General features: G+C 51.1%; 1 protein-coding gene across 1 annotated transcript in view; it reads right to left on the minus strand.

Annotated features, from left to right (window-relative positions):
- Positions 1-24,584, minus strand: part of IGF2R (insulin like growth factor 2 receptor) — a 2,762,372-nt gene that overhangs the window by 2,150,654 nt on the left and 587,134 nt on the right. The window contains 1 exon segment of the mRNA XM_069606818.1: positions 17,504-17,662. Coding sequence (XP_069462919.1) covers positions 17,504-17,662 — 159 coding nt within the window.

Raw genomic sequence — 24,584 nt, forward strand, 5'->3', positions numbered from 1 at the left:
AGGGGTAGACGTGGATCCCCTCCAGGCGCAGCCGCGCCGCCACCGGTGCGAGGCACCTGGTGAACACCCTGGGTGCCGACCTCAATCCGAAGGGAAGGTCTCTGAACTGGTAGTGCCGCCCTTGGACCACGAATCTGAGAAACTTTCAGTGTCCCTTTAGGATGGGGATATGGAAGTAAGCACCTTCCAAATCCAACGACGACAGGAAATCGCCCTCCTCCAGCTGACCCAGGACGTGCTGGAGGGTGACCATCCGGAACTTCTGTGCCTTGATGAATTTGTTCAGTCGTCGTAGGTCCAGGATGGGACGCCATCCTCCTGTCGTCTTCTTCACGAGGAAGTATCTTCAGTAAACTCCGGAGCCCCGAAGCCTCTTTGGGACGAGCTCGATGGCGCCTTTCTTGAGCATCGCCTTTACCTCCAAGAGAAGTTGAGGGACGTGATGTTCCTTCCTGGCCACGTGGGCGACGCGCGAGCACTTCTTTAGAAACTCGAGCGCGTGACCCTGGGCCAGGGGGTCCAGCACCCAACGGACGGTGGAGATGGACTCCCACGGGCCGATGAAGTTCGCCAGCCGGCCTCCCACCGGGTTGCTTCGGTGGGGGTCCGACCCCACGGCCGGTTCAGTCCTGCTTCGACGAGGCTTTGCCGCCTTGTGCTCCCTGGCGACGACGGCGGGGTCCGCCCTACTTGCCTCATCCCCTGTAGGCTTCCTGTGACGACGAACAGGCCGCTTGACGGTAGGTGGAATATCCGCCGCCGGAGCTTTTGGAGGCACCCTACTTGCCTGCGGTGCTCCGAAAGGGCGGCCGTCGTTGCTGGAGGACACCAAGAGCCCGGGCCGTCTCTGTGTCCGCCTTGATGGCTTGCAGGGAATCGTCCACTGTTTTCCCAAACAGGTTGTTCCCGTCGAACGGCATGTCCAAAACTCTGGTCTGCACGTCCTGCCGGAAGTCCGTTGCCTTGAGCCATCCACGCCGTCTAAGGCACACGCCGTTGCCCAACTGGCGAAAACCAGTATCAGCGATGTCCGTCGCTACCGTAATGGCGTGGTCCGACGCCACTTCTCCTTCCTGCAAGATCTCTAGGGCCTCAGCCCTCTTGTCGTCCGGTAGGAAGTCCAGCAGGGGGGCGATCTCGTACCACAACTCCCTGTTGTAGCGTGCTACGATAGCCAAGGCGTTGGCAGCCTTAATCGTCGTCGCTGCCGATGAGATGACTCTGCGTCCCATCGTGTCCAATTTCTTTCCCTCGCCGTTCGGGGGGGAAGTTGACGTGGAGGCCGATGCCACCCCCACTTTCTTCCTGGCCACCGCGGAGACGACCGAGTCCGGGGTCGGCTGTGCCCGAAGGCACAAGGGGGCCGCGTCCGGGACCCGGTACTTCTTCTCGTACCGATCCCTTCTCGCAGGCGTTGTGGATGGGTCCTTGAGGAGGGAGAGACCCTCATCCCAGTTATCGTCCAGTAGAGGTACAGCGAGGACCGTCTTCCTCTTGGTCTCGCGCCGTTGATAAGGAACAAGTTACTTACCTGTAACTGTTGTTCTCCAGCATGGGTCTGGCATGGATTCACATGCTCATGAATATTCCCCGTCGTCAGGCTGGGAATCCTCGGTAAAGAAAAAACCAGTATCAGTTTCGTTTCTGATCTGTCTTTCGTAGTAATAACCAATCACTGGTCTCTGCGTCATACTGACCACAGCCAATGACTGCCCTCTACCTAAGCACCGCCTCTGGCAGCCATCTTCAGATTTGGAAGCACGTGAAGTGGCAGTATGACCAAGTGAAGAGCCGCAGAGGGGTAGGCGGGAGGGTTCGCATGTGAATCCATGCCAGACCCATGCTGGAGAACAACAGTTACAGGTAAGTAACTTGTTCCTTCTCCAGCATGGGGTCTGGCATGGATTCACATGCTCATGAATAAAGAATACATAGCAGTACACACATGCACAACCACGGGAGGTGGCAAAGGCTCAACATTAAGCATCACATCAACTCAACATTAAGCATCTTACCTCCTCACCAGGCTCACCTCAGGCGAACAGGTTGCGCAGCACTGCTTGGCCGACCCTGGACTCCTCCCTGGAATCCCGGTCGACGCAGTAGAATTTCGTGAAGGTGTGCGTCGACCTCCACGTAGCAGCCCTGCATATGTCCAGCAGGGGCACACCAGATAGGAACGTCGTGGTAGCTGCGATCGCTCTGGTGGAATGGGCTCTCGGACGGCCAGGCAGCGGTCGGTTTGCCAACCGATGACAGCACATGATACAGCCGGAGAGCCATCTGGAGATGGAAGCCTTCGAGAGAGCCTTCCCCTGATTGACAGGTCCAAAGTTCACAAAGAGTTGTGACGTCTTCCGAAAACCCTTCGTGCGGTCCACGTAGAACTTCAGCGCTCTAGCTACATCCAGCGAGTGCAAAGTCCTCTCAGCCGGCGACGAAGGCGACGGGAAGAACACAGGTAACACCAAGGGTTCGTTGAGATGGAAGTCCGACGGTACCTTGGGCATGAAGGAGGGGTGCGTCCTGAGCACTACCCTCGTGTCGTGGAAAGTCAAGTACGGGGCCTTGCAGGAAAGGGCCTGGATCTCTCCCACTCGTCGTGCGGAGGTGATGGCCACAAGAAAAGCTGTTTTCCACGATAGAAACTTCAACGGGGCCGAGTGCAGAGGCTCGAACGGAGGTCCGATGAGCTTGGTCAGCACCACGTTGAGCTCCCACGCCGGGGCCGGAGCCTTCACCGGCGGGAACGATCTGAACAGTCCCTTCATGAACTCTTTCACCAGACGATGAGACCACAAGGACGTCCGCCCCGTGGTTCTGGTGTATCGGGAGATCGCAGCAAGATGAATCTTGATGGACGCGTGTGCCAGACCAGCTTTGGCCAGCGTCAGCAGGTACGGCAGTACTTGGGGAGCCGTAATCCGTAGAGGGTTAATCTTCTGTGCGTGGCACCAGACAGAGAACCTCTTCCATTTGTGTCCGTAGCATTTAAGAGTCGAGGACGCCCTGGCCTTTGCAAGAACCTCTCTGCAATCGGCCGGTATGTCGTATCCTCCAAACTCTAGCGCTGCAGGAGCCAGGCCTGCAAGTTCAGCGACTTCGGGTCGTGGTGGAGGATGGCGCCTCCTTCCCTGAAGAGTAGATCCGCGTCCGCCGGCAGCTTGATCGGCGGGGACGCTGACAAGTCCAGAAGGTCCGGGAACCATATCTGCCTCGGCCACACAGGTGCGACGAGGATCATCCTGCACCGTGACCTCTTGAGCTGGTTGACGAGCCGGATTAGCAGAGGCAAGGGAGGGAACGCGTAGAGGAACAGGCCCTCCCAGGGGAACGAGAAAGCATCGCCCATGCTCCTCGTCTGGGGAAACCTGCTGGCGAACCTCCGGCACTTGGTGTTCGTCGCCGTCGCGAACAGGTCGATCTGGGGTGTGCCCCACCGTCGGAAGAGGCGATCCACCAGATCCTGCCGTAGTTCCCACTCGTGGCACGAGCGCAGCTCCCTGCTGAGTGAGTCGGCGATGGTGTTTTTTATCCCTGCCAGATGAAACGGCACCAGAAAAATCCCCTGGGCGACGGCCCAATGCCACAGGTCCTGCGCCTCCTTGGACAGCGCTGGGGACCTGGTTCCGCCCTGTTTCCTGATGTAAAACATGGTGGTGGTGTTGTCGGTGAAGATCCTCACCACCTTGCCCTTGAGGGACGGAAGGAAGGACCTGAGGGCCCAAAACACTGCACGGAGCTCCAGGACGTTGATATGCAGGGACTTCTCCGTCGGGAGCCAGAGTCCCCTTGCGTGCAGATTTTCGGTGTGCGCTCCCCACCCTTCCAGGGAGGCATCCGTGGTCACAGTCTCCTGGTGGGCTGGGGTCTGGAAGTCCATGCCCGCCGTCAGATGCGCGCGGGTGCCCCACCACCGTATCGCTCGTCGGAAACTCTCGTCGAGCTTGATCCTTTCCTCGAAGCTGCCCGTCGTCTGGATCCAGCGCGCATCCAGGAATTCTTGCAACGGGCGCATCCGGAGCCTGCACATGGGGATGAGGTAGATGCAGGAAGACATCATCCCGAGGAGGGACTTGATGGACCTCACTTTGGCCGCGTCGGCCACCAACATCCGTTGCACCTTGCCCAAGATGGTCCTGGTCCTCTCCTCCGACGGGGAGGCCAGAAGGGACACTGTGTCGAGCCTCGCTCCCAGAAACAGTGCGACTTGCGCGGGCACCAGGTGGGATTTGGCGTAGTTCACGGAGAATCCAAGGTCCGTGAGGAGTTGGACGGTCCTTGCCGTGTGGACCACGGCGAGCTCCCTCGTCTTGGCGCGGATGAGCCAGTCGTCCAGGTAGGGGTAGACGTGAATCCCCTCGCGGCGCAGCTGCGCCGCCACCGGTGCGAGGCACTTGGTGAATACCCTGGGTGCCGACCGTAGTCCGAAGGGAAGGGCTTTGAACTGGTAATGACGCCCTTGGACCACGAACCTGAGGAATTTTCGGTGCCCCTTTAGGATGGGAATGTGGAAGTAGGCATCCTCCAAATCCAACGACGACAGGAAGTCTCCTTCCTCCAGTTGACCCAGGACGTGCTGGAGGGTGACCATCCGGAACTTCTGCGCCTTGATGAACTTGTTCAGCCGTCGCAGGTGTTCTTTCCTGGCCACGGGGGGGACGCGCGGGCACCTTCTTTGAAACTTGAGCGCGTGGCCCCGGTCCAGGGCGTCCAGCACCCAACGGTCGGTGGAGATGGACTCCCACACGCTGACGAAGCCCGCCAGCCGGCCTCCCACCGGGGTGCTTCGGTGGGGGCCCGACCCCACGGCCGGTTCAATCCTGCTTGGACGCGGCCTTGCGGCCTTGACCTCCTTGGCGACGACGGCAGGGTCCGCTAGACTTGCCTCGTCCTCTGTAGGCCTCTTGCGACGACGAGCGGGCCGCTTGACGGTAGGAAGCGAAACCGCCGCCGGAACCTTTGGAGGCGCCCTTGCCTCTGCCGCTCCGAAAGGGCGTCCGTCGTCGCTGCAGGACTCCAAGGGCCCGGGCCGTCTCAGTATCCGCCTTGATGGCCTGAAGGGAATCGTCCACTGTCTTCCCAAACAGGTTGTTCCCGTCGAAGGGCATGTCCAGGACTCTGGTCTGGACGTCCTGCCGAAAGTCCGTAGCTTTGAGCCATCCACGACGTCGAAGGCAAACGCCGTTGCCCAGCTGGCGGAACCCAGTGTCGGCGATGTCCGTCGCCACGGTGATGGCGTGGTCCGAAGCCACCTCACCTTCCTGCAGGATCTCAAGGGCCTCCGCCCTCTTGTCGTCCGGCAGAAAATCCAGCAGGGGAGCTATCTTGTACCAGAGCTCCCTGTCGTAGCGGGCCACGATAGCCAAGGCGTTGGCCGCTTTAATCGTCGTTGCTGCCGACGAGATGACTCTACGTCCCATAGCATCCAATTTCTTTCCCTCGCCGTCCGGCGGGGAAGTCGATGTGGAGGCCGCACCCCCCCTCCGCTTTCTTCCTGGCTGCCGCGGAGACGACGGAGTCCAGGGTAGGCTGCGCCCGGAGGCATAGGGGGGCCGTGTCCGGGACCCGGTACTTCTTCTCGTACCGGTCTCTTCTAGCTGGCGTCGTGGAAGGGTTCTTGAGGAGGGAAAGGCCCTCATCCCAAATGTCGTCCAACAGAGGCACTGCGAGGACCGTCTTCCTCTTGGCCTCGCGCCGCTGATAAAGGAAGCCTTCCTTTTTCTTCTCCTCAGGGCAGAGTTGGAAAAGCTCGGAAGCCCTGGAGATCATGGAGTGGAAAGATCCGATCTCGTCGGGCGGAGAAGCCCTGGTGGGAGGCGACGACGGAAAATCCTCGTCGTATGCCTCGTCCGTACCCGTCGCTGCCGTGTCAGTCCCCGTATCATCCCCTCGGGTGGACGGGGAGGAGGGCTGGACGGGGCGCGACGGTTGAAAAGGAGGTGGTGGATGGATCCTTCTTTTCTTGGTAGGGGGAACACCAGAAGGTCCCGGTTCTGGATCCCCCGACGGGAGAGGTTCCTCCGTCGGTAACGGTAGCCTCGTCCTTATCTCGGAGCATAAGGACTGTATGGCCAACAAAATGGCCGCCGAGTTGTCTTGCGGCGCTGGCAGAGGGGAATCCGACGGGCGAGCAGGGGCCCCGTCGGTATCCTCGACGATGTCGTCGTCGTCACTTGCGTCGGGGTCCATTCCGACGGGCTGGCCTTCTTCCACGCCTAGGCCGTGGCTTAAGACCTCGATCAGCTCCTCTTCTGAGGTTGAGGCCGAATCTACGACGACGCCCTGCCCCCCCTTCTTCTTCCCCACGGAGGGTTTCACGGGGGTCCTATCGATGGGCACAAAGGAAGACTCCCTCCGAGGAGGCAGGGAGATTCTGGGCCCTGAGGTCGCCACCACTGGCGTAGCCACCACAGGCTGAGCCAGGGCCGCCGCGACCGTTTCGATAGAGGGCTTGGTCGGATGGATCAAGGCCTTCACCACCTTAGGTGCGCTCACCGCCTTATCCTTGAGGGAGGGGGCACTGCCACGCTCCTCCTCTGCCTTAGAGCTCGACCGGGGCCTCTCCAGGAGCTTCGCCGGGTGCTCGGCCTTCCTCTTACCCGACCCAGAGCGTTGGCTCGTGGTTGATGGTGCCGGGGAGGGTGCGCCCTGCCTGGCGCCCGTAGAGCCCGACCGTTCGGCGCTCCCGGTGCCAGCGGACTCGCGGTGCTTGGCCTTATGTTGGGCCCCCGTCGCCGGGGCGCCCTCAAAGGTCTTAGAAGACCGCTCGGATTTCTTCTTCTTCTCGCCAGACGGGCTCTTACCCTCCAGCCAGTTGGCGAGACGTTGATGGCGGTCCTTCATGGTCCGTTCCGACATGTTGCCGCAAAACGCACAGTCCTTCTCCACGTGCGTCTTGTCCTCATGAAGGCAGTAAAGGCAGAAAGAGTGTTCGTCCTCCTTGAAGACGTTCTGCAGCTGGCATCCAGGGCAGACTCTGAACAGCTTTCCGGGCGTCGAGCTTCCCTTCTCCTGGGCCATCTCCGAGACCGGGCCTGAGAAGCTTCTGGAGTCCTCCGAAGTGTAGCTCGACGAAATCTTCACCCTTGAGGGGGCACAGATGAATCCGACACGGGTCCCCGTTGATCGGATGTAGGATCGGTGGAGCTTGAGGCTCTTTTGACCGAAAGAATCGAAGTTTTTTGTGAAAAAGCGCGAAAAATAGCACTAACGCTCGAGAGCAATAGCACGAGGATCCCAACACATGAACGTGCGGTAAAAATCTGAAGATGGCTGCCAGAGGCGGTGCTTAGGTAGAGGGCAGTCATTGGCTGTGGTCAGTATGACGCAGAGACCAGTGATTGGTTATTACTACGAAAGACAGATCAGAAACGAAACTGATACTGGTTTTTTCTTTACCGAGGATTCCCAGCCTGACGACGGGGAATATTCATGAGCATGTGAATCCATGCCAGACCCCATGCTGGAGAAAGGAAGCCTTCCTTCTTCTCTTCCGGGCAGAGCTGGAAAAGCTCGGCTGCCCTGGCGATCATGGCATGAAACGATCCAATCTCGTCGGGCGGGTAAGCCCGGGGAGGAGGCGACGACGGAGGATCCTCGCCGTAAACTTAGTCGTCTGTACCCGTCGCGGCCGTGTTCGTGTCCGTCCCCGTGTCATCCCCCCGGGTCGTGGACGGGGAGGAGGGCTGAGACGGGCGCGATGGTTGAAAAGGAGGTGGAGGATGAATCCTTCTCTTAGGAGGAGGGCTCCCAGAAGGGCCCGGCTCCGGGTACCCCGTCAGGAGCGGTTCCTCCGTCGGTGGTAACGGCAATCTCATCCTTCTCTCCGAGCATAAGGACTGTATAGCCAACAAAATGGCCGCCGAGTTGTCTTGCGGCACTGTTTGAGGGGGTTCCGACGGGCGGACAGGAACCTCGTCAGTACCCTCAACGTTCTCGTCGTCCCCCTCGTCGGGGTCCCTCCCGACGGGCTGGTCTTCCTCCACGCCAATGCCATGGCTTAAGACTTCGATCAGCTCCTCTTCAGAGGTTGAGGCCTAATCCACCATGGCCTCCTGCCCCCCCCCTTTTTCTTCTCCGTCGGAGGTTTCACGGGGGTCCTGTCGATGGGATTGAAAGAGGACTCCGCGGTGGCAGGGAGACTCTGGGCCCCGAGGTCGCCTCCACTGGTGTAGCCTCCACAGGCTGAGCCAGGGCCGCCGCGACTGTCTCGATAGAGGCCTTGGCCGGGTGGATCAAGACTTTCGCCACCTTAGGCGCGCTCAGCGCCTTCTCCTTGGGGGGGGGGGTCACCGCCTCGCTCCCCCTCTGAATTGGCCTTCGAACTCGACCGGGGCCTCTCCAGAAACTTCGCCGGGTGCTCGGACTTCCTCTTACCCGAGCCAGAGCGTTGGCTCGTGGTTGATGGCGCCGGGGAGGTTGCGCCCTGCCTGGCAACCGAAGAGCCCAACCGTTCGGTGCTCCCGGTGTCGCGGACTTGCGGTGCTTGGCCTTCTGTTGGGCCCCCGTCGCCGGGGCGCCCTCAAAGGTCTTAGAAGACCGCTCAGACGACTTCTTTTTCACGCCTGACGGGCTCTTCCCTTCCAGCCAGTTGGCGAGACACAGATGGCGGTCCTTCATGGTCCACTCCGACAAGTTCCCGCAAAAAGCACAGTCCTTCTCCACATGTGTCTTGTCCTCATGCAGGCAGTAGAGGCAAAGGGAGTGTTCGTCCTCCTTGAAGACATTCTGAAGCTGGCATGCAGGGCAGACCCTGAACAGCTTTCCGGGCATCAAGCTTCCCTTCTCCTGGGCCATGTCCGAGATGGGCCTGAGAAAGTTCTGGAGTCCTCCAAAAGCGTGGCTCGACGAAATCTTCACCCTTGAGGGGCGTAGAAGAATCCGACACGGGTCCCCGTTGATCGGAAATAGAAACGGTGGAGCTTGAGGCTCTTTTGACCGAAAAAAGAGAATTTTCCTATGAAAAAAGCGCAAAAACACACTAAAGCTCAAGAGCAATAGCACGAGGATCCCAACACTTGAATGTGCGGTAAAAATCTGAAGATGGCTGCCAGAGGTGGGGCTTAGGGAGAGGGCAGTCATTGGCTGTGGTCAGTATGACGCAGAAATCAGTGATTCGTTACTACTACGAAAGTCAGATCAGAAACGAAACTGATACTGATTTTTTATTTACCGAGGATTCCCAGCCCGACGACTGGGAATATTCATGAGCATGTGAATCCATGCCAGACCCCATGCTGGAGAAAATCATTTTAGACAGGAGTTTTTCTGCAATGCGTTGTATTTTAATTATTGTGTAGATTTTTTTATATATTATAATATAATAAAGCTTTGTAATACATTTTTTCAGCGTTTTTGAGTGCTTGATATTATTCTTATGGGCACTTTTATGTTAGTGTTCTACTCTCCTTTAAAGGGACGTAGCATCAAGGCAACGAGATTCTTAAGTTAAGAAGCGATCGCATACAGGTATTTGGGGATGAATCTCTGGGCCGGTAAGCTTTCCCCAATGTCTTTCTAGTGTTTTTACTGCTAACAGCTTCTGCAGAAGCCTTGGGGCAGGCCCATCCAACCAAGTCTACTCCATGGAAGAAGCACCTGGCTGGGGTGTTGAAGAAAAAAACAATTAAGTTACTCACTGTAGTGATTAGAGTACACATAGTCCATAGTACCCTATCCTCTATTCTTGTGGGTGTACCCCAACATGGGGACGTACCGGAACCTTTGCAGCGAAAAATTGAGCTTCCCCTTTAAATTTTGTTTCAAAGATAAAAGGTTACCAGGCAAAAATCTATGGTCCTCCAGGTGAGTATTCCAATATAACAAAAACTGGACCAAAAGATCAAAGATGACAATGTGCTCTGACTTCTTTTTCATTCATTCACAAATAATGATTTTAATTCATCACATATTACATAACAAAATCAATATCCATAAAAAGCTCATAACCTTTATCCCATCATTCATACACTTTAATTTGTACAATATCTCTATATTGTTCAAAGACGGTGTCATAAACAATGCCACTATATCATACAATTCAATAAATCTACTGTGCTTGCCCCCTTTCTGATTTACAGGTGTCACTCTGCATTAATTACAGGAGAGCTAGCAGTCGACACGTGTTTCGGTTGATATTAAACAGGGCATAACATCTCTTGCCCGTTAGTTCTTCCAACCTTCGTCAGCACTGAGGTAAAATACCTAATGTGTATTGCCTCACAGATGGATGGGGTGAGCAACGTGATCTATAAAACATACAATAATAGCTCAAATTACTCTTTGCATCTCATTGTCATCTTTACTCATTGCAGAATAATGCAGAAAGGTAACTACTTGCATTGTTACCAATATCATACTCGCCTCCACTACACAACTGTTAAAGGGGAGTATAGATATTCTGGGCAAAATCCCATGTACACTCTGCCTGGAAATGCGTCAGCTTTTTCTTATTCCCACAGAGCAAAAAGGAGGACAAGGCTTGTAAAAACCCCAGGCATTCCTTCAAGTGGCTTAACCTTGATCGGACGTACAAGTGTTAACAGAAGGTATAATTACTCACTTATTATGTGTCAGGAGGTTTTCATTATAGACATCCAATGGTCATCTCATAGATTTTTAGATGAAGGAGCATCATCTTGTTCGTGGGTCTCCTACATCGGGGTAATGTACACACCCGTTTTAATGTTATGCATAGGTCGCAAATTCTATTTAAAACATCCGAATATTGAGGTTTGTGCATTCCACATAAGTTTAAGCCTTACCTTGTGCTGATGTAAATAGTTGCAGGTATTAATACATGTTGTTTTAAAGGGCTCCTGGATAAGTTGGAGCCTCGTGGATATATATATTCACAGCACACCTTCAGTGATTACGTAAAGGGTGAAAATCAAATGAAAATACCCATTTTACCTCACTTATAATTGGCATCCTGCGCCGCATTCTCATATTAGCTACAAGCTACATCCAGTATCGCGTACATTGCTTGTTCTCATACTGCATTTGTATACCCCCGTAATAAGTGATAGAAATCACGTTCTACTCCACCACAGGTTACAGTGTATCTGGCCAAATGCACCATATATTTCTCACATACTTCCGTGTTGCTCCGCTTTTAGCGGAGATCACTGCCTCGTGGTTTGTTACCACCATTCACCTGGGCAGGTTTCATTTTTTTACCTTGCTATTGTTGGTTTTCTACTCGCTAGTTGAATGAGCTCTTAAACCCTCAGGGGGATCTTTTCCAGCTAGCCTAGAACACTCGGTTATGGCTAAGATTATCCATCTTGATAATGTTTGTTTAGTTACAGGTAGTCCTAATTTACGACCAGTGTATCCCACAAACAGTTGGTCACACTGACAGCTTTTATATCTAAAGATTGTCAAAAATACAAGAGCCCTTCTAGGATCTAGCCTATGTAGTCTTTCCTCTTCTTTACATGTGTGAGGAGGAGGGCAAAAAGTAGGTAGAATTATTTTCTGTGACAGGTGAAAGTCTGAAACTATTTTTGGCAAAAAAGAAGGCTTGACTCTCAGGACAACTTTATCTTTATGAAAGATGGTGTGAGGAGGACCATTAGAAAGTGCCTGCAACTCACTCTGCGGACTGTGCTCTGCCTGCTCAGAGCGTCCGCCGCTATGTTTTTCTCTCCTGCTAGGTGAATGGCAGATAGAGAGATCCCTTCTTGTATTGCCCAGAACCAGAGCTGCATTGCCTCTCTGCACAGTGGTAGTGACCCTACACCTCCTCTCTTGTTGAGGTAGTACATGGCCACTGTGTTGTCCGTCATTATCAGGACATTCTTTCCCCGTACAGCTGGCAGGAGGGCCTTCAGTGCTAGTCTGATTGCCCTCAGCTCCAATAGGTTAATATGTAGCTTGGACTCCGATGGAGACCAACGAGCACTGATCGTCAACTCGTTGGTGTGAGCTCCCCATCCCGTAAGGGAGGCGTCCGTCACTACTGTCATCTCCGGCCATGGTTGCCAAAAAGATTCCCCTCTGAGGATATGCTGTCTGCAAGTCCACCATTGTAGATCCTGTGCCACCCTGGTTGGAACTTGTAAAAGATCTGACATTTCCCCTGAGAATTGGGACCATTGAGTCCTGAGAGCCCATTGAAGAGATCTCAGTCTCAATCTGGCCTCTGGCACAAGAAAAATGCAGGATGCCATGAGACCGAGCAACCTGAGAAAGTCGAAGGCCGGTAGATACTGGGCATTCTGGAATTTTGTTACCATCTGCAGAATGTGGTGAGCTCTCTTCAGGAGGCGAGGCTTTGCCCGAACAAGTATCCAAGACTGCTCCTATGAACTGGAGTTTCTGTGATGGTATCATGTTTGACTTTTTTAAATTCAGAGAAAACCCTAGTTTGTGAAGGAAGTGGCAAGTCTTGGATAGATGGTCCTGGGCTTGTTCTGAGGAACGTGCCCTGATCATCCAGTCGTCCAAAATAGGGGTAGACATGAATCCCCCCCTCTTCTGAGACTGACTGCCACTACCGCCATCAACTCGCTGAAAACTCTTGGGGCGGAGGGTCAACCCGAATGGCAGAACTCGAAACGGATAGTGAGAATTGCCAATGGCGAACCTCAGGTACTTTCTGTGTATGAGATGGATTGCCGCATGAAAGTAAGCATCCTGAAGGTCCAATGATACCAACCAGTCTTGAATTTGGAGAGCCTGAAGGATCTGAGAAAGAGTGACCATCTTGAACTCGTCCTTCCTGAGGAACTTGTTCAAGTTTCTCAAGTCCAAGATGGGTCTCAGTCCTTCTTTGGAATGAGGAAATATGGGGAATACCAACCGTTGTTCCTCTGCGCTACAGGTACATGTTCTATTGCACCTTTCTGTAGAAGGGTTAAAACTTCCTGCAACAGGAGCGGGTCTGGATTTTTGGTAGAGTTGTATTCCGGTGGGCGATTCTGAGGTTTCTTTAGAAAGGGAAGGCAGTAACCTTGGGGTACTGTTTCTAGCGCCCAAGCATCTGAAGTAATGCCCCGCCATTCTTTCAGATGCTGTGAGATCTTGCCTCCCACTGGGGTCTTGTGAGTCAAAACCTCAGAGTGGTTTTGCGGCAGCTCCAGCAGCGGCTGAAGGGACAGATGCCGTTGCTGGAACAGATCTAGCACCTCTTCCTCGCCCCTGAAGAAATTTCCTTTGCCCTCTTTGACTGGCCTGTCCCCTTCCTCTCCCAAATGAGGAGTAAAAACGAAAGGGACGACCCCTCCAGGAAGATGAGCCTATGTAGGGGTGTTACTGCGGTTGTCTTATAGCAGCACTGAGTGACTTTGCCGCTGCCTTGGAGGTCTGCAGCTTCTCCAAACTTTCATCCGCCTTGCTGCCAAACAACCTTGAGCCGTCAAATGGCATATTAAGAAGTCTAGATTGAACATCTGGTGTGAATCCGGACTTCCTTAGCCACGCAAATCTGCGTAGTACTGCGCTAGACGCCATGGACCTGCTGATACTGTCAGCTGTGTCCAAACTTGCTTGAAGGCATTCCCCCGAAGCCTCCTTGCCATCCTTTATTATGGACAGGAAACCATCACGTTCCTCTCCTTCCGGGATGTGTTGAGCTGCCTCTTACATGCAGTCCCACAGAGTATAAGTGAATCTCGCCAGAGCGCAAGATACATTAGTGGATTTTAGAGCCATACTCCCTGATGTAAAAACCTTTTTCAACCATGAATCAATCTTTTTGTCATCCCTATCAGGGGGAATTGTAGGGTATGCAGCATTTTTTGTTGATGTGGCTGCCTCAACTACCAGGCTCTCAGGAGATGGATGCTTACTCAAGTACTCTGGATCAGAGTTACAAGGTTTGTATTTTGCCACATATTTTGTATTCACTGCTGGAATTGATTCAGGTTTTTCCCAAGCAGCATTTACTCTTCTTTGCAAGGCAATATGAAAGGGAAGTATGGGATCTGGTTGAGGACCGCCTGACAAAATATCTGTCATATCATCATCCTGATATATAGGTGATTTCCTACCCCATCCTATAAATTCTGTTACTTTGTTCATATAACCCAAATCAGCATGTTCTGCTGTATCTGGTTTTTCAAACTCGTATTCAGGGGACGTGTTTAGTCCACTTGCAGATTGTAAACATTCATACAGGTCTTGCATTTTTGAATGAGGATCAATTAATTCCTCAGGGACCTCCCGTGTACCATATTTTACCCCTGCTGATGAAACTTCAGGTTCATCATCTTCTTCATCCTCATTTCCTGAAGACATTTCTCCATATATGGATGACAGTTTGGAAAAAATCATGCCTGCTTTCTGGGTAAAATACTTTCTCAGGAATAGGTTTCACTCCTGTAATTGATATCGACGTCGACAGAAGCGTTGATGGCGTCTAAGTCGTGGCCGTTACCTTCGATGTTGTCGAGGTATTCTTCGATGTTTTTGAAGGCGTTACGAATGTCTAAGGTATCTTCGAGACAATTGACGCCGTCGAACGAGTCCTCGAGGTCGTAGATCGTGTACTCAATGTAACTTTATTTGGCTGGGTCGTCGACCCTTTATACTCTACAGCCTTCGATGGAGGCTTCAAAGATGTTTTTGTCGAGGTTCTTAATGACGTATCAACGTCTAAAGCCTTTTTCTTAAGGTCTGCCTCCTGTTTATGCACTGGAAGGCTTTTCTTTTTAGGTGTTTGGGAAGAATCCCTAGAAGACACCCACGACAATTTCTTATCGGATTTCCTAGTTTTAGACCTTCCCCTGTCACTTCTTTTGTGCGTAGAGGCATGATCTTCAACAGACATTTTTGAGGGGGTCTGGGCCGCATTCTCCAAAATGTTATCATCAATGCTCTAAATGCTTCCCACTTTTTAGGGGAGTCATGCTTTGTTGGACATGTAATAACTTCCTCCGATGTAGTCGAGGAAGAGGGAGATCAGTGCCGTCTTTTCTTCGCTTTTTTGGACAAAGAAGAAGAGAACTTCCTCGATCTACTCCTTGACCTGGATTTTTTATGGCGTTTCACCGAAGACTCAGCCGAGTCTTTCTTCCCTCTCGAAGAAAACTTTGAGGATTCCTCCCCCACCGCCAGTTTACCTAGTCTTTCTTTCAAAGCCTTATGGGTCAGACTGACAAGAACCGCAGTCGTCGATTCGATGTTCAGAACCGAGGCACCAGAGGCAGTTACGATGATGGTCAGTCAGCGACATTTTTCTTCCACACCTTTGGCATTTCTTAAAACCCGTTTTTGGAGTGGACGGGTTCGAAGAAGACGACATAATTCGCTAAAACTGAAGCGCAGTTTATCTCGATCCGAAGCGAAGCTAACAGAAAAACAGAACTGAAGCCAACGGGCGCGCTCGAGGCCTTTATACAACTGATGATGTCGTTGCCTCGAGTGGAGCGCCCTCTGCTGGAGAGAAAAAGGTTATATATATCTAAGATGAGGAATACGTGGGAGGACACAATCCATTCGAAGCATGCGTTGCTATGCTTACGCTCAATTCCCAGCTCGTCCATGGGATCTCCCATATGCATCGAGGAAAGGGGATGGGACATAGGAGGAATATCAAAAGCCTTTTAGAGAAAACTGTTTTAGTCATAGGCACAGCTTCAAAGTCTAATTCATTGGAGTACAAAAAGAGGATGGTGCAGAATTTATATCATTAAATCAGGTGAATCATCACTCTGGATGTTTGTGGATCAAATCTCAGCAGTTGACAAGGTTCAGTGTCAGTTTCTATGCCCCTCGCCCTCCGTTCACAAGCACAATACAAACCTGTGCCGACCATCGAAATCAGTGCTGGCCACACCATACTAGCTTTCAGTGGAATCTTTGCAGGAAAACGCAAAGGATGTGGATTCCAGAGTAATCTCAGACAGCCACATCCCCCACTGCCCCCCTCAGCATGCACAACACCACCCCCAGTGTCCTTTGTGAGCTCCTGGCCAGAGGTCACATCATGAATTGATCCTACATGGTCCTTTCTGGTCTCCACCCAATCACACAAGGCCACCAAAGTAAAAGTGCCCGATTACTGGATTTCACAAATAGAGAATATTTTGAAAGCCTGAAGCCACCCTTTTAAAGTGCAGTTCCACCAACCAGAACTGTCTGGGCAAGTTTATATGAACAGGGAGACATAGCGATCTTGGCATTAGACCCCACCTTTTGAGTTACACATTAAAGGTCACATTCCCAGTGACTAGGGTGGAACTTGCTTGGGGGAAATGGGCAGAACATCACATACAACCAATAAAAAAGGTCTCTACCCAAAACTGACACAATTACTGTGATTTACATAGAAAACAACAAATGTAGCTTTCTTAAGAAAGCTCAGTTTCAAAATATGAAGGGAAGCAATCTGATGAAGTAACGTGAATCACGAAGGACAGGGTACAACAATTAAAAAGCTGAATGTAATCTTATGTGGCCTTTGCTAGACAAGAGGATGACCCTTCCATTGGGAATAATGGGGATGAGGGGGATGGCATAAAAATAAGGGTGAGTCAGGTCGGGTTTGGAAGGTGGTCTGCACAAGTACTACTGTGGGTAGACCACTACGAGTCAGTTTGATCATTTATTGGACCCAGGAAGGACACCAAGGAATCAAGCGGCGGGAAACGCAGGTGGAGACTGCCAGTGTCTGACCGTGCCCCATCCATGGGTGCCACCACCCTTCCTCAGCACCTCAGTGACTTGGCACACAGTCTCCCACCCCCCACCCCCAAATTCAGGGAACCTAATGTCACATTTGTAGAGACATCCCGAATTAAGAATACATAAATTAAAAAGGACAACACATGGCAGGGTGTTTGCAAGAACCACAAGCAGAACCTGCCTGGCCTTTAGGGCTGACGGTCTAACGTTGTACGGCCATTAAAGGGTTTCGGGATACAGAGACTCATCACAGTCTGGATTATAGACCAGATACATATGATAAGCTATTGAAAACTATTTTCAGTTGATATTTTACCATTTCACAAATTGCCTACTTGGAGAATGGAAAATCTGGGTAACTGGGATTGTGCAGTTGGTTGAGAGGCACATAGCTACTGGGTGTGGGAAACATACACTCATCTTGGATATCCACTTTCAAGCTCTCTTTATGAGGAGCACTGCACATGCACACACTTGTGAGATTACTCGTAGGTTAAAAACTTAAATATACAAAGGATGACCAAGGAATTGCAGGACAGGGAAAACAGGGTAAAGCATGGTAATAAAGATCATTTGCGAGAGAAAAGGCAGGATTTAACTTCACTCAAAAACTAAAGGCTTGATCTATTTCAGCTGTTGGCATGTCTTTGGCAAGGGGAGTGAGGACTGTGGGATCAGAACAGAATGTAGTCTGTTCAAAAATATGCCCCCCACCCCCTCATTTCCCAAAAAGTTGTAGCATTATTGTACTGCATGACTGCTTACGATTTAAGTAATTGAAATGACCAAAATACATTAGTAGAATCCCAATTAGTCTGATAAAACATTAATGCAAATTTAAACATAAATAAAACTTGTTCAACTTGTGTACCTGAATAGCGAATTAGAGGCGACAAATTGTATCATCTCTTCTTGTCCATGACTCTGCAATGGAGTTGTTCTTTCTCACATGCATATTTTGTATCCCAAGTGAAGAAATATGTGCAGTCAACCTCACCAGTAAATACAGGGTTCCCCCTGCCCTCATTACCTTAAATAAATAAAAAGATTATTATTTAAACAGGCTATTTGTGTCATCAATTCTTAGAGACATTACTTTCAAGGCTCCTCACTTCTAGTACGCCACAAGAACCATTAGAGATTAGAAAGGACTTTTCCAATAAACCTTATGTTTATGAACTGAATCAACTGTTAAGATGGATTTCAAGAATCTTGCCTGGTGGACAGATTTTAGGTCATCCTAGGCATTGATGAATGCAGAGTGCTGAGATGTTCGCCAAAACCCAATCAATCAAGGTACATGGATGGTCAGTCTCAGGAGAGACTGAGTGGGGCCAGGGAGCCCTCAATGAGTCCACACAGTACGGGACACAATGTTTTGATATTCTTTTATTTTTTACACAGTTAAATATAATTTCAACCTTTACAAAAACATAAGCAGAACACTTCATCAATAGATCTATAATTACATGCTTCAAAGTTTCTGTTCTGTTAACTTCTTTACAGAATTTCCAAAAGGTGTTTTCTGAGGCAATTGAGTTTTGCCTTGGAAGAATCAACCTAGTCAATCATGGACAACTACTGGTTTCACCTTTTCCCCACACCTAGACTTTCTGGCTCTAAGGATGTGAACTGGGACTACAGTCCCACCCCTTCCTGGTCCACACACACAGGCACACAAAGGCATTACAATCCTGCAAAAGCAGCCTTCTTGGGCAAGTGCATGCCCTTATAAAGGATTTCATGAGCTGACAAGGCAGGAAGAAGGCCACACAACTATATGGCCCAAGAACAAGTGAAAATCTCGTGGCACAGCAATTTCAGGGCACTAATCCGGTTTAGTAGTCAAACGCTGTAAACACGAAAGTGACCAAAAATCCCATGTGTAAAAAGCTAGGGTGATACAAAAGTATCCCCATTGTACTGCAAGTTGCTGTGTGCAATTTTCAAAAAGTACACAAATTAAAAACAAAGTCAAGGAACGGCGGTATCGGGTCCAATGATACAGTGCTCTTCAGTAGCGGTGATGGCTTGCAGGTCAATAATGCTGGAGATGTCAGGCAATGTTGGGTCGATGGCACTTAAAGACTCAGCAGCCTCAGACAAGCGGAGACTGGCCATCGGCAGAGATCAGGTGTGGTTGGCTCTACACAGAATCTTGGTACTGCAGCAGTGTCAACTTGGCGCTCATCAGGTTTCAGATGTTGTGATGTTAGAGCTTCATTGTCAAGCAAACTCAAGAAATGCAGAGGAAGGGGGGTGCTGTTGAGCAGCCGGCAAGATGGCAGCCTAGCTTTGTAGCTCCATGGCCCACTGACCGCAATCTGCGAGCAACGGCGGAATCCTGCTACTTAAACTCCTATAAATGTCCTCCTGAGCAACCTGCGACTGCTGGGCGTACACGGTTTTAAAACCGCAGACATCCGATCAGCCGAAGCCAAGAGACTAACGAGTGGGTGGACTCCCCAGCCTGCCCTCCTACACCCCGAACATTTGATGACCAGCCCAGCTGGATGTAAAACTATTAAATAAAGGGGAAAATCTAACAACACACTATGCTGCTGCCCTCGCCTGCATTATCAAATCCTTGGAGCGCTCGGAGTCTCCCTTAAAGATACTGCAGAGAGGGGGGGGGGGGCGACACTCTGCCCCATTGATACACACCGGTGTGAATGACCATCGCCTCGACCTTAAAGGGCTCCCCCCAGACCCACCCCACTAACAATACATAGCCCAGCGTATCCACAAGGCTGTTCAGAGTGGCACTGGTCATACTGGAGCTCACCCGACACCCCTCAGCTCTGCTCCACCCACTGGGCCTGCGGCCACCACAAATTCATCCATTGGACTAACCACAATACTGCCCCCTCGCTGTTTGTCACCCTGCTACAGGCGAGCTTTCCCCCGTCTGAGGCAACTACCTGCATAGCTGGGCTTGGGCCGTCCGTGAGTCGGAACCAGTAGCACGCTACCACTCCCACTGCTTGACTCTTGAACCACGATCACCAGCAAAACTGCCAAGTGTGGTGCCGCTTCCCACCACTGCAATTTCTAACAGATCGCGAGGAGCCAACAAAGTTGGGGCTATGGACAAGTTTGCCAAGGCAGCATCTAGGGCGGAGCAGGGGCCCTTCTCCGCCGGACAGGAAGATGCAGACATGCTTCCGGACCCCCCTCAGCCTGATATAACAATGATGGAGTCCATTGCGAAAAACTTTGCAGCCTTTCATGAAAAACTTGATGATATCAACGCGAACATTGCCTCGCTAAAGTCTAAGCTAGACCAACTTGGGGCCAGAATCACTGAAGCAGAAAATAGAATCGCAACCATCGAGGATGGTGTTCATGTCCTACAAAACACAGTCACGGAGCTTGTGCGTGACATGAAGCAGGTCAAAGCTAAGTGCGATGACCTAGAATCGAGGTCGCAAAGAAACATTCGCATAGTGGGGGTTCCCGAATCTGCGCTCAAGGGTCGAATGGAACTTGCGGTTGAACAACTACTCAAAGACCTCCTAGAAAATCCTGAGCCGTCACCGTTCTTCACTGTTGAGCGAGCGCATCACGCTCTGGCACTTCTCCCCAAACCAGACGACTTTCCCAGACCGATAAATGCGAAGCTCTTAAGCTACAAAGACAGAGACCACATACTCCGCCTGGCTAGGGAAAAAGGAGAACTAAGGCTAGACTCACAAATCATCAGGATCTCTCAGTGGGGGTACAGATGGAGCAACGGCAATTCGAGATGTGAAAAAAATGCTAAGAGATAGGAAAATCGAGTACATGATGCTTTTCCCCGCTCGCTTGAAGTTCACTCAGCGCAACAAGCTATACTTCTTCACAGTCCCGAACGAAGCAATCAAATTCATTGAGGCACAAATCCCACTAACGGAACTCCCGGAGGAACCAATGGACAATGACTAAGGCAAATGTTCCCTCAACTTTCATGATGGTCTATCTGTTGAGTGCAACCTGCTGACCGGTTCCCCCAGTTCACCCTGTCCCCCCTGCTCTACACCAGTCAGGAGCCAACCTTGCCCCAACGCCATCATCTTAAGAGCACTACAAACGGAAAGGGGGAACATTCCGAATTTGCTTTAGTGTAACGGTACACACTGGGTGGGAACCTCAGCAGCCATACCTCACCTGTCTGCACCATGCTCGGGCATTATCTGTTTAGATCTCGAGTTCTAATGATAAGATTGTTCTTGGAACCTAAAATATCATCTGCCGTTCAAAGATTAATGATGTTTTATCATAATAGTATTAACAAATATGGGTCATACGGCAGCGGCAGCCCCCACTGCAGCTGCAATGCCTTCTAAGACAAGAGTGTTTAAATGTAGGCCCCTGATGGGCTATTGGTCGAGCATCGCCAAGTTGGGGATGGCACACCGTTTGCTCCAGAGGTGGGATCTATCATACTGCTAGTTGGAATCAGGCGGTGAGGGTGGGGGTGGGGAAGTTGGGGAATGTTATACAAAAACCTGCAGGAAGGAGGTGACTGGTCTAGAAAAGAGGCATGGTCACGCTGCAACAGTGCATGGGGTAGAGAGCAGAGACAGATCCTTTAACTGGGATGTCCCATAAACTGTTATGTCTATTAAAATGATGACGTGGAATGTTCAGGGATTAACTAATTTCACAAAGACCTGCAGGATCACAGCATATGCGCAAAGACATGGAATCAAGGTACTTCTACTGCAGGAGACATACGCTATGAAACACCCAACATCAAACCTGGCACAGTCCTGGGGCCCTAACAGATTTTATACTCAATACTCCACTCAATCCAGGGGAGTCCTGACCCACAAATCAGTAAAATGTACACTCCACACGTCCCATATAGACGCGGGGGGCAGGTACGTGGTCCTTCACTGTTCTCTGGCTAATGAGGAATGCTTGTTCGTAAACTTGTATGGCCCGAACACCGGCTCCCCGGAATTTATAGACAAAGTGGCCATCATACTCATGAAGTATGTGGAAGTCCCCATTATATGGGGGGTGGGGGAACATGAATCTCATACTAGACAATGTCCTAGATAGAACAAGTACAACTCGCAGAGCCATGTCGCGCGCCGCCAAACAACTCCATACACATGAGTTCCCTCAATCTACACGATGTGTGGAGGACACTTCGCGCCCAAGGGAGAAATTATACTTTTTACTCAACAGTACACGATAGCTATTCAAGAATAGATATGTTTCTTGTGTCGGGTTGCCGGGTGGGTAGGATAGCAGATGTCAAGATTCTAGCACGCACGCTCTCAGATCACTCCCCGGTGATGATGCAGATCCAACTGGGGCTTGCCCTGCCTGCCCTGCCTGCCGTTTCAAATCTGAAGCTCTGTCTGACATTGTTTTTAAAGCCGAGTTACTATCAGATAAATATTTTTTTTTAGAACAGCAGACAAGATACATCCGAAGGGACCCGCTGGGAGGCGTTTAAAGTATACATTAGAGGGATGTGCATCTCGAGGGAGGCGGGGGTGCTAAAAGCCATAAGACATGCTTTACACAACTCTGAAACTAAGCTTAAAACACTAGAACAAGAACACGCCTCCTCGCCTGCCTCAGCAACCCTGGCAAAGATCAGAGCTGAACTGGAACTATATGAATCTCACGTCCTCAGCGAGGTGCGATACTATTCTCGGCCCGTTGCTGCGCGGAAATATGGCGAGACAGACCTGGAAGAACCCTGGTCAGATTGGTACGCGCGGAGGGAGGTAGGACCCAAATAGATAGCATTATAGACGGGCAAGGCACGCAACACTGGGCCGATCAGGCCATAATAGACACCTTTGCAGACGTTTACGCTAATTTATATGGCCCCCAGCAAGAACACAGCCCACGACCCCGACGACCTGCTTGAACATATCCCTATGACCTTCACCTCCCAAAGCACCAGAGAACAACTCGATGTCCCGTTCACCTTGGAAGAGATAGTCCAAGTAATCTCAGACCTCCCAAAGAGCAAGGCCCCGGGCCCCGATGGACTCACATCAGAGTTCTACCAAGAGCCATTTTGGCTCCCATACTGCACGGGTCTGGGCCGAGTCACTCCGACTAGGCACCCTCCCTCGCTCCTTAAGAAAAGCCCTGATAGCCATCCTCCCCAAGCCAGGAAAACCCTTAGACGAATGCAGTTCCTATAGGCCCTTATCGCTTACAAATACGGACATGAAAGTAATAGCAAACAGATTCCTCCCAATCATGCCAGATCTGGTCCATGCGGACCAAAGCGGATTTGTCCCTGGCCGCTCAACTGGCCTTAATATCCACCGACTTTTTAATGTGATGTCCAGAATTGACCCAATGGCTGATGCAGTGGCGGTCACACTAGAAGCCCAGAAGGCATTCGACATTGTCTCCTGGCAATACATGTGGGCCGTGATAGAGAAAATGGGAGTGGGACCACATATGATCTCCTACATAAAACTGCTATATACAGGACCGATGGCCAAGGTCCTGGTAAATTCCCCGACATCTTCCGCATTTGCGTTACATAGGGACACCCGTCAGGGCTGTCCGTTCTCGCCCATTCTATTCGCGCTCGCCATCGAACCCATGGCGGATAACATCAGGGATCGGCACGCCCGCAAGGGCATTCGCCTACAAGACACGCCGGAAATCATTTCATTGTACGCTGATGGCTTACTCCTATACGTCAGAAACCCATCCATACATTTAGACCCCATCATCCGCAACATAACCAAGACAGGCACATGCTGGGGCTTCACCATTAACTATTCCAAATTGGAAATATTCCCGCTCACTGTGGCAACCCAGCAACCGCCATGTGAATGCCCCCTACGCTGGTCCCCGGGTGGCATTAAGTACCTGGGGGTTCAAGTATCACTAACCAAACCCTCCCTGCTGGCAGATAACTATGAGACAACGGCACAGCTCACAGAATCCAAACTGCTTCGATGGCGCAACCTCCCACTATCTCTTGCGTGCAGACTTTCCCTAATAAAAATGATAGCGGTCCCCAAACTCCTCTATGTCTTTGCCAATGTACCGGTATGGCCTGGGAAGCAATATTTCAAGAGGCTCCACTTGGCGTGCGCCCAATTCCTTTGGCACTCAGATGCGTTCCGCAAGAAGTGGCAACATATGACCCTACCCTACCCTATGAAAAAGGGGGCTTCGCAGCCCAGATTTAACACTGTACTGGATTGCGGCACAGGCTCAACATGCCACACACTGGTACGCACACTTGAATCCACCTCCACACGTAAAACTAGAGAAACTGGTGGGAGAGGGAACCAACATCAGGACCTTAATACTGCATTGCATGTTTCAAACGGACACCCTGCAGACCCGGTAGCTACCACGATCAGGGCATGGAACAGTATTTTGCACTCGCAACCGGAGCATCGCCCATACTATAAGTGGCTCCCCATCTGGTAATTACCGGGACTCTCCCCCACACACGATAAGACACATCATACGACGCTGGGCTGACCTGGGCTATCGAGCACTAACGGATCTATACCCAGATGGTAAATTCATCACCCCTCAGACATGGCGGCCTGAGCATTCTGGCACGACGCCAGAGCTGTTACAATACTTCAGACTAAGAACAGCAGTCCGTGAAATGTGGCCCTCCTATCCAGACGAGCCCCCAGATTCACTTAAGATCCAATTTATTTATTTATTACATTTGTTACTCGCCCAGACCCGAGGGTATCACGGCAAAATTGCAGATGAATTCTCACATTTTTAAACAGTGTTACAGTTACAGACAAATAAATCAACATTTATACTAAGTTACACAGAGTCATAAATCAAGTTTCATATACTAAGTTACAATGGGTCAAAGTAGCAGGTCACAGTTCGTTTAAAACACTAGTTGCGGGTCTGAAAGTGCCCCCTGGAGATGCATGTGGCCCATGGGTGCTGGATTTAATGTTTCGGTTCAACGAAGGGAGGTAAACCTGAAGCGTTCT

The sequence above is a fragment of the Ambystoma mexicanum genome, chromosome 4p (genome assembly GCF_040938575.1).
Source record: "Ambystoma mexicanum isolate Mex_15411 chromosome 4p, UKY_AmexF1_1, whole genome shotgun sequence".
Taxonomy (NCBI): Eukaryota; Metazoa; Chordata; class Amphibia; order Caudata; family Ambystomatidae; genus Ambystoma; species Ambystoma mexicanum.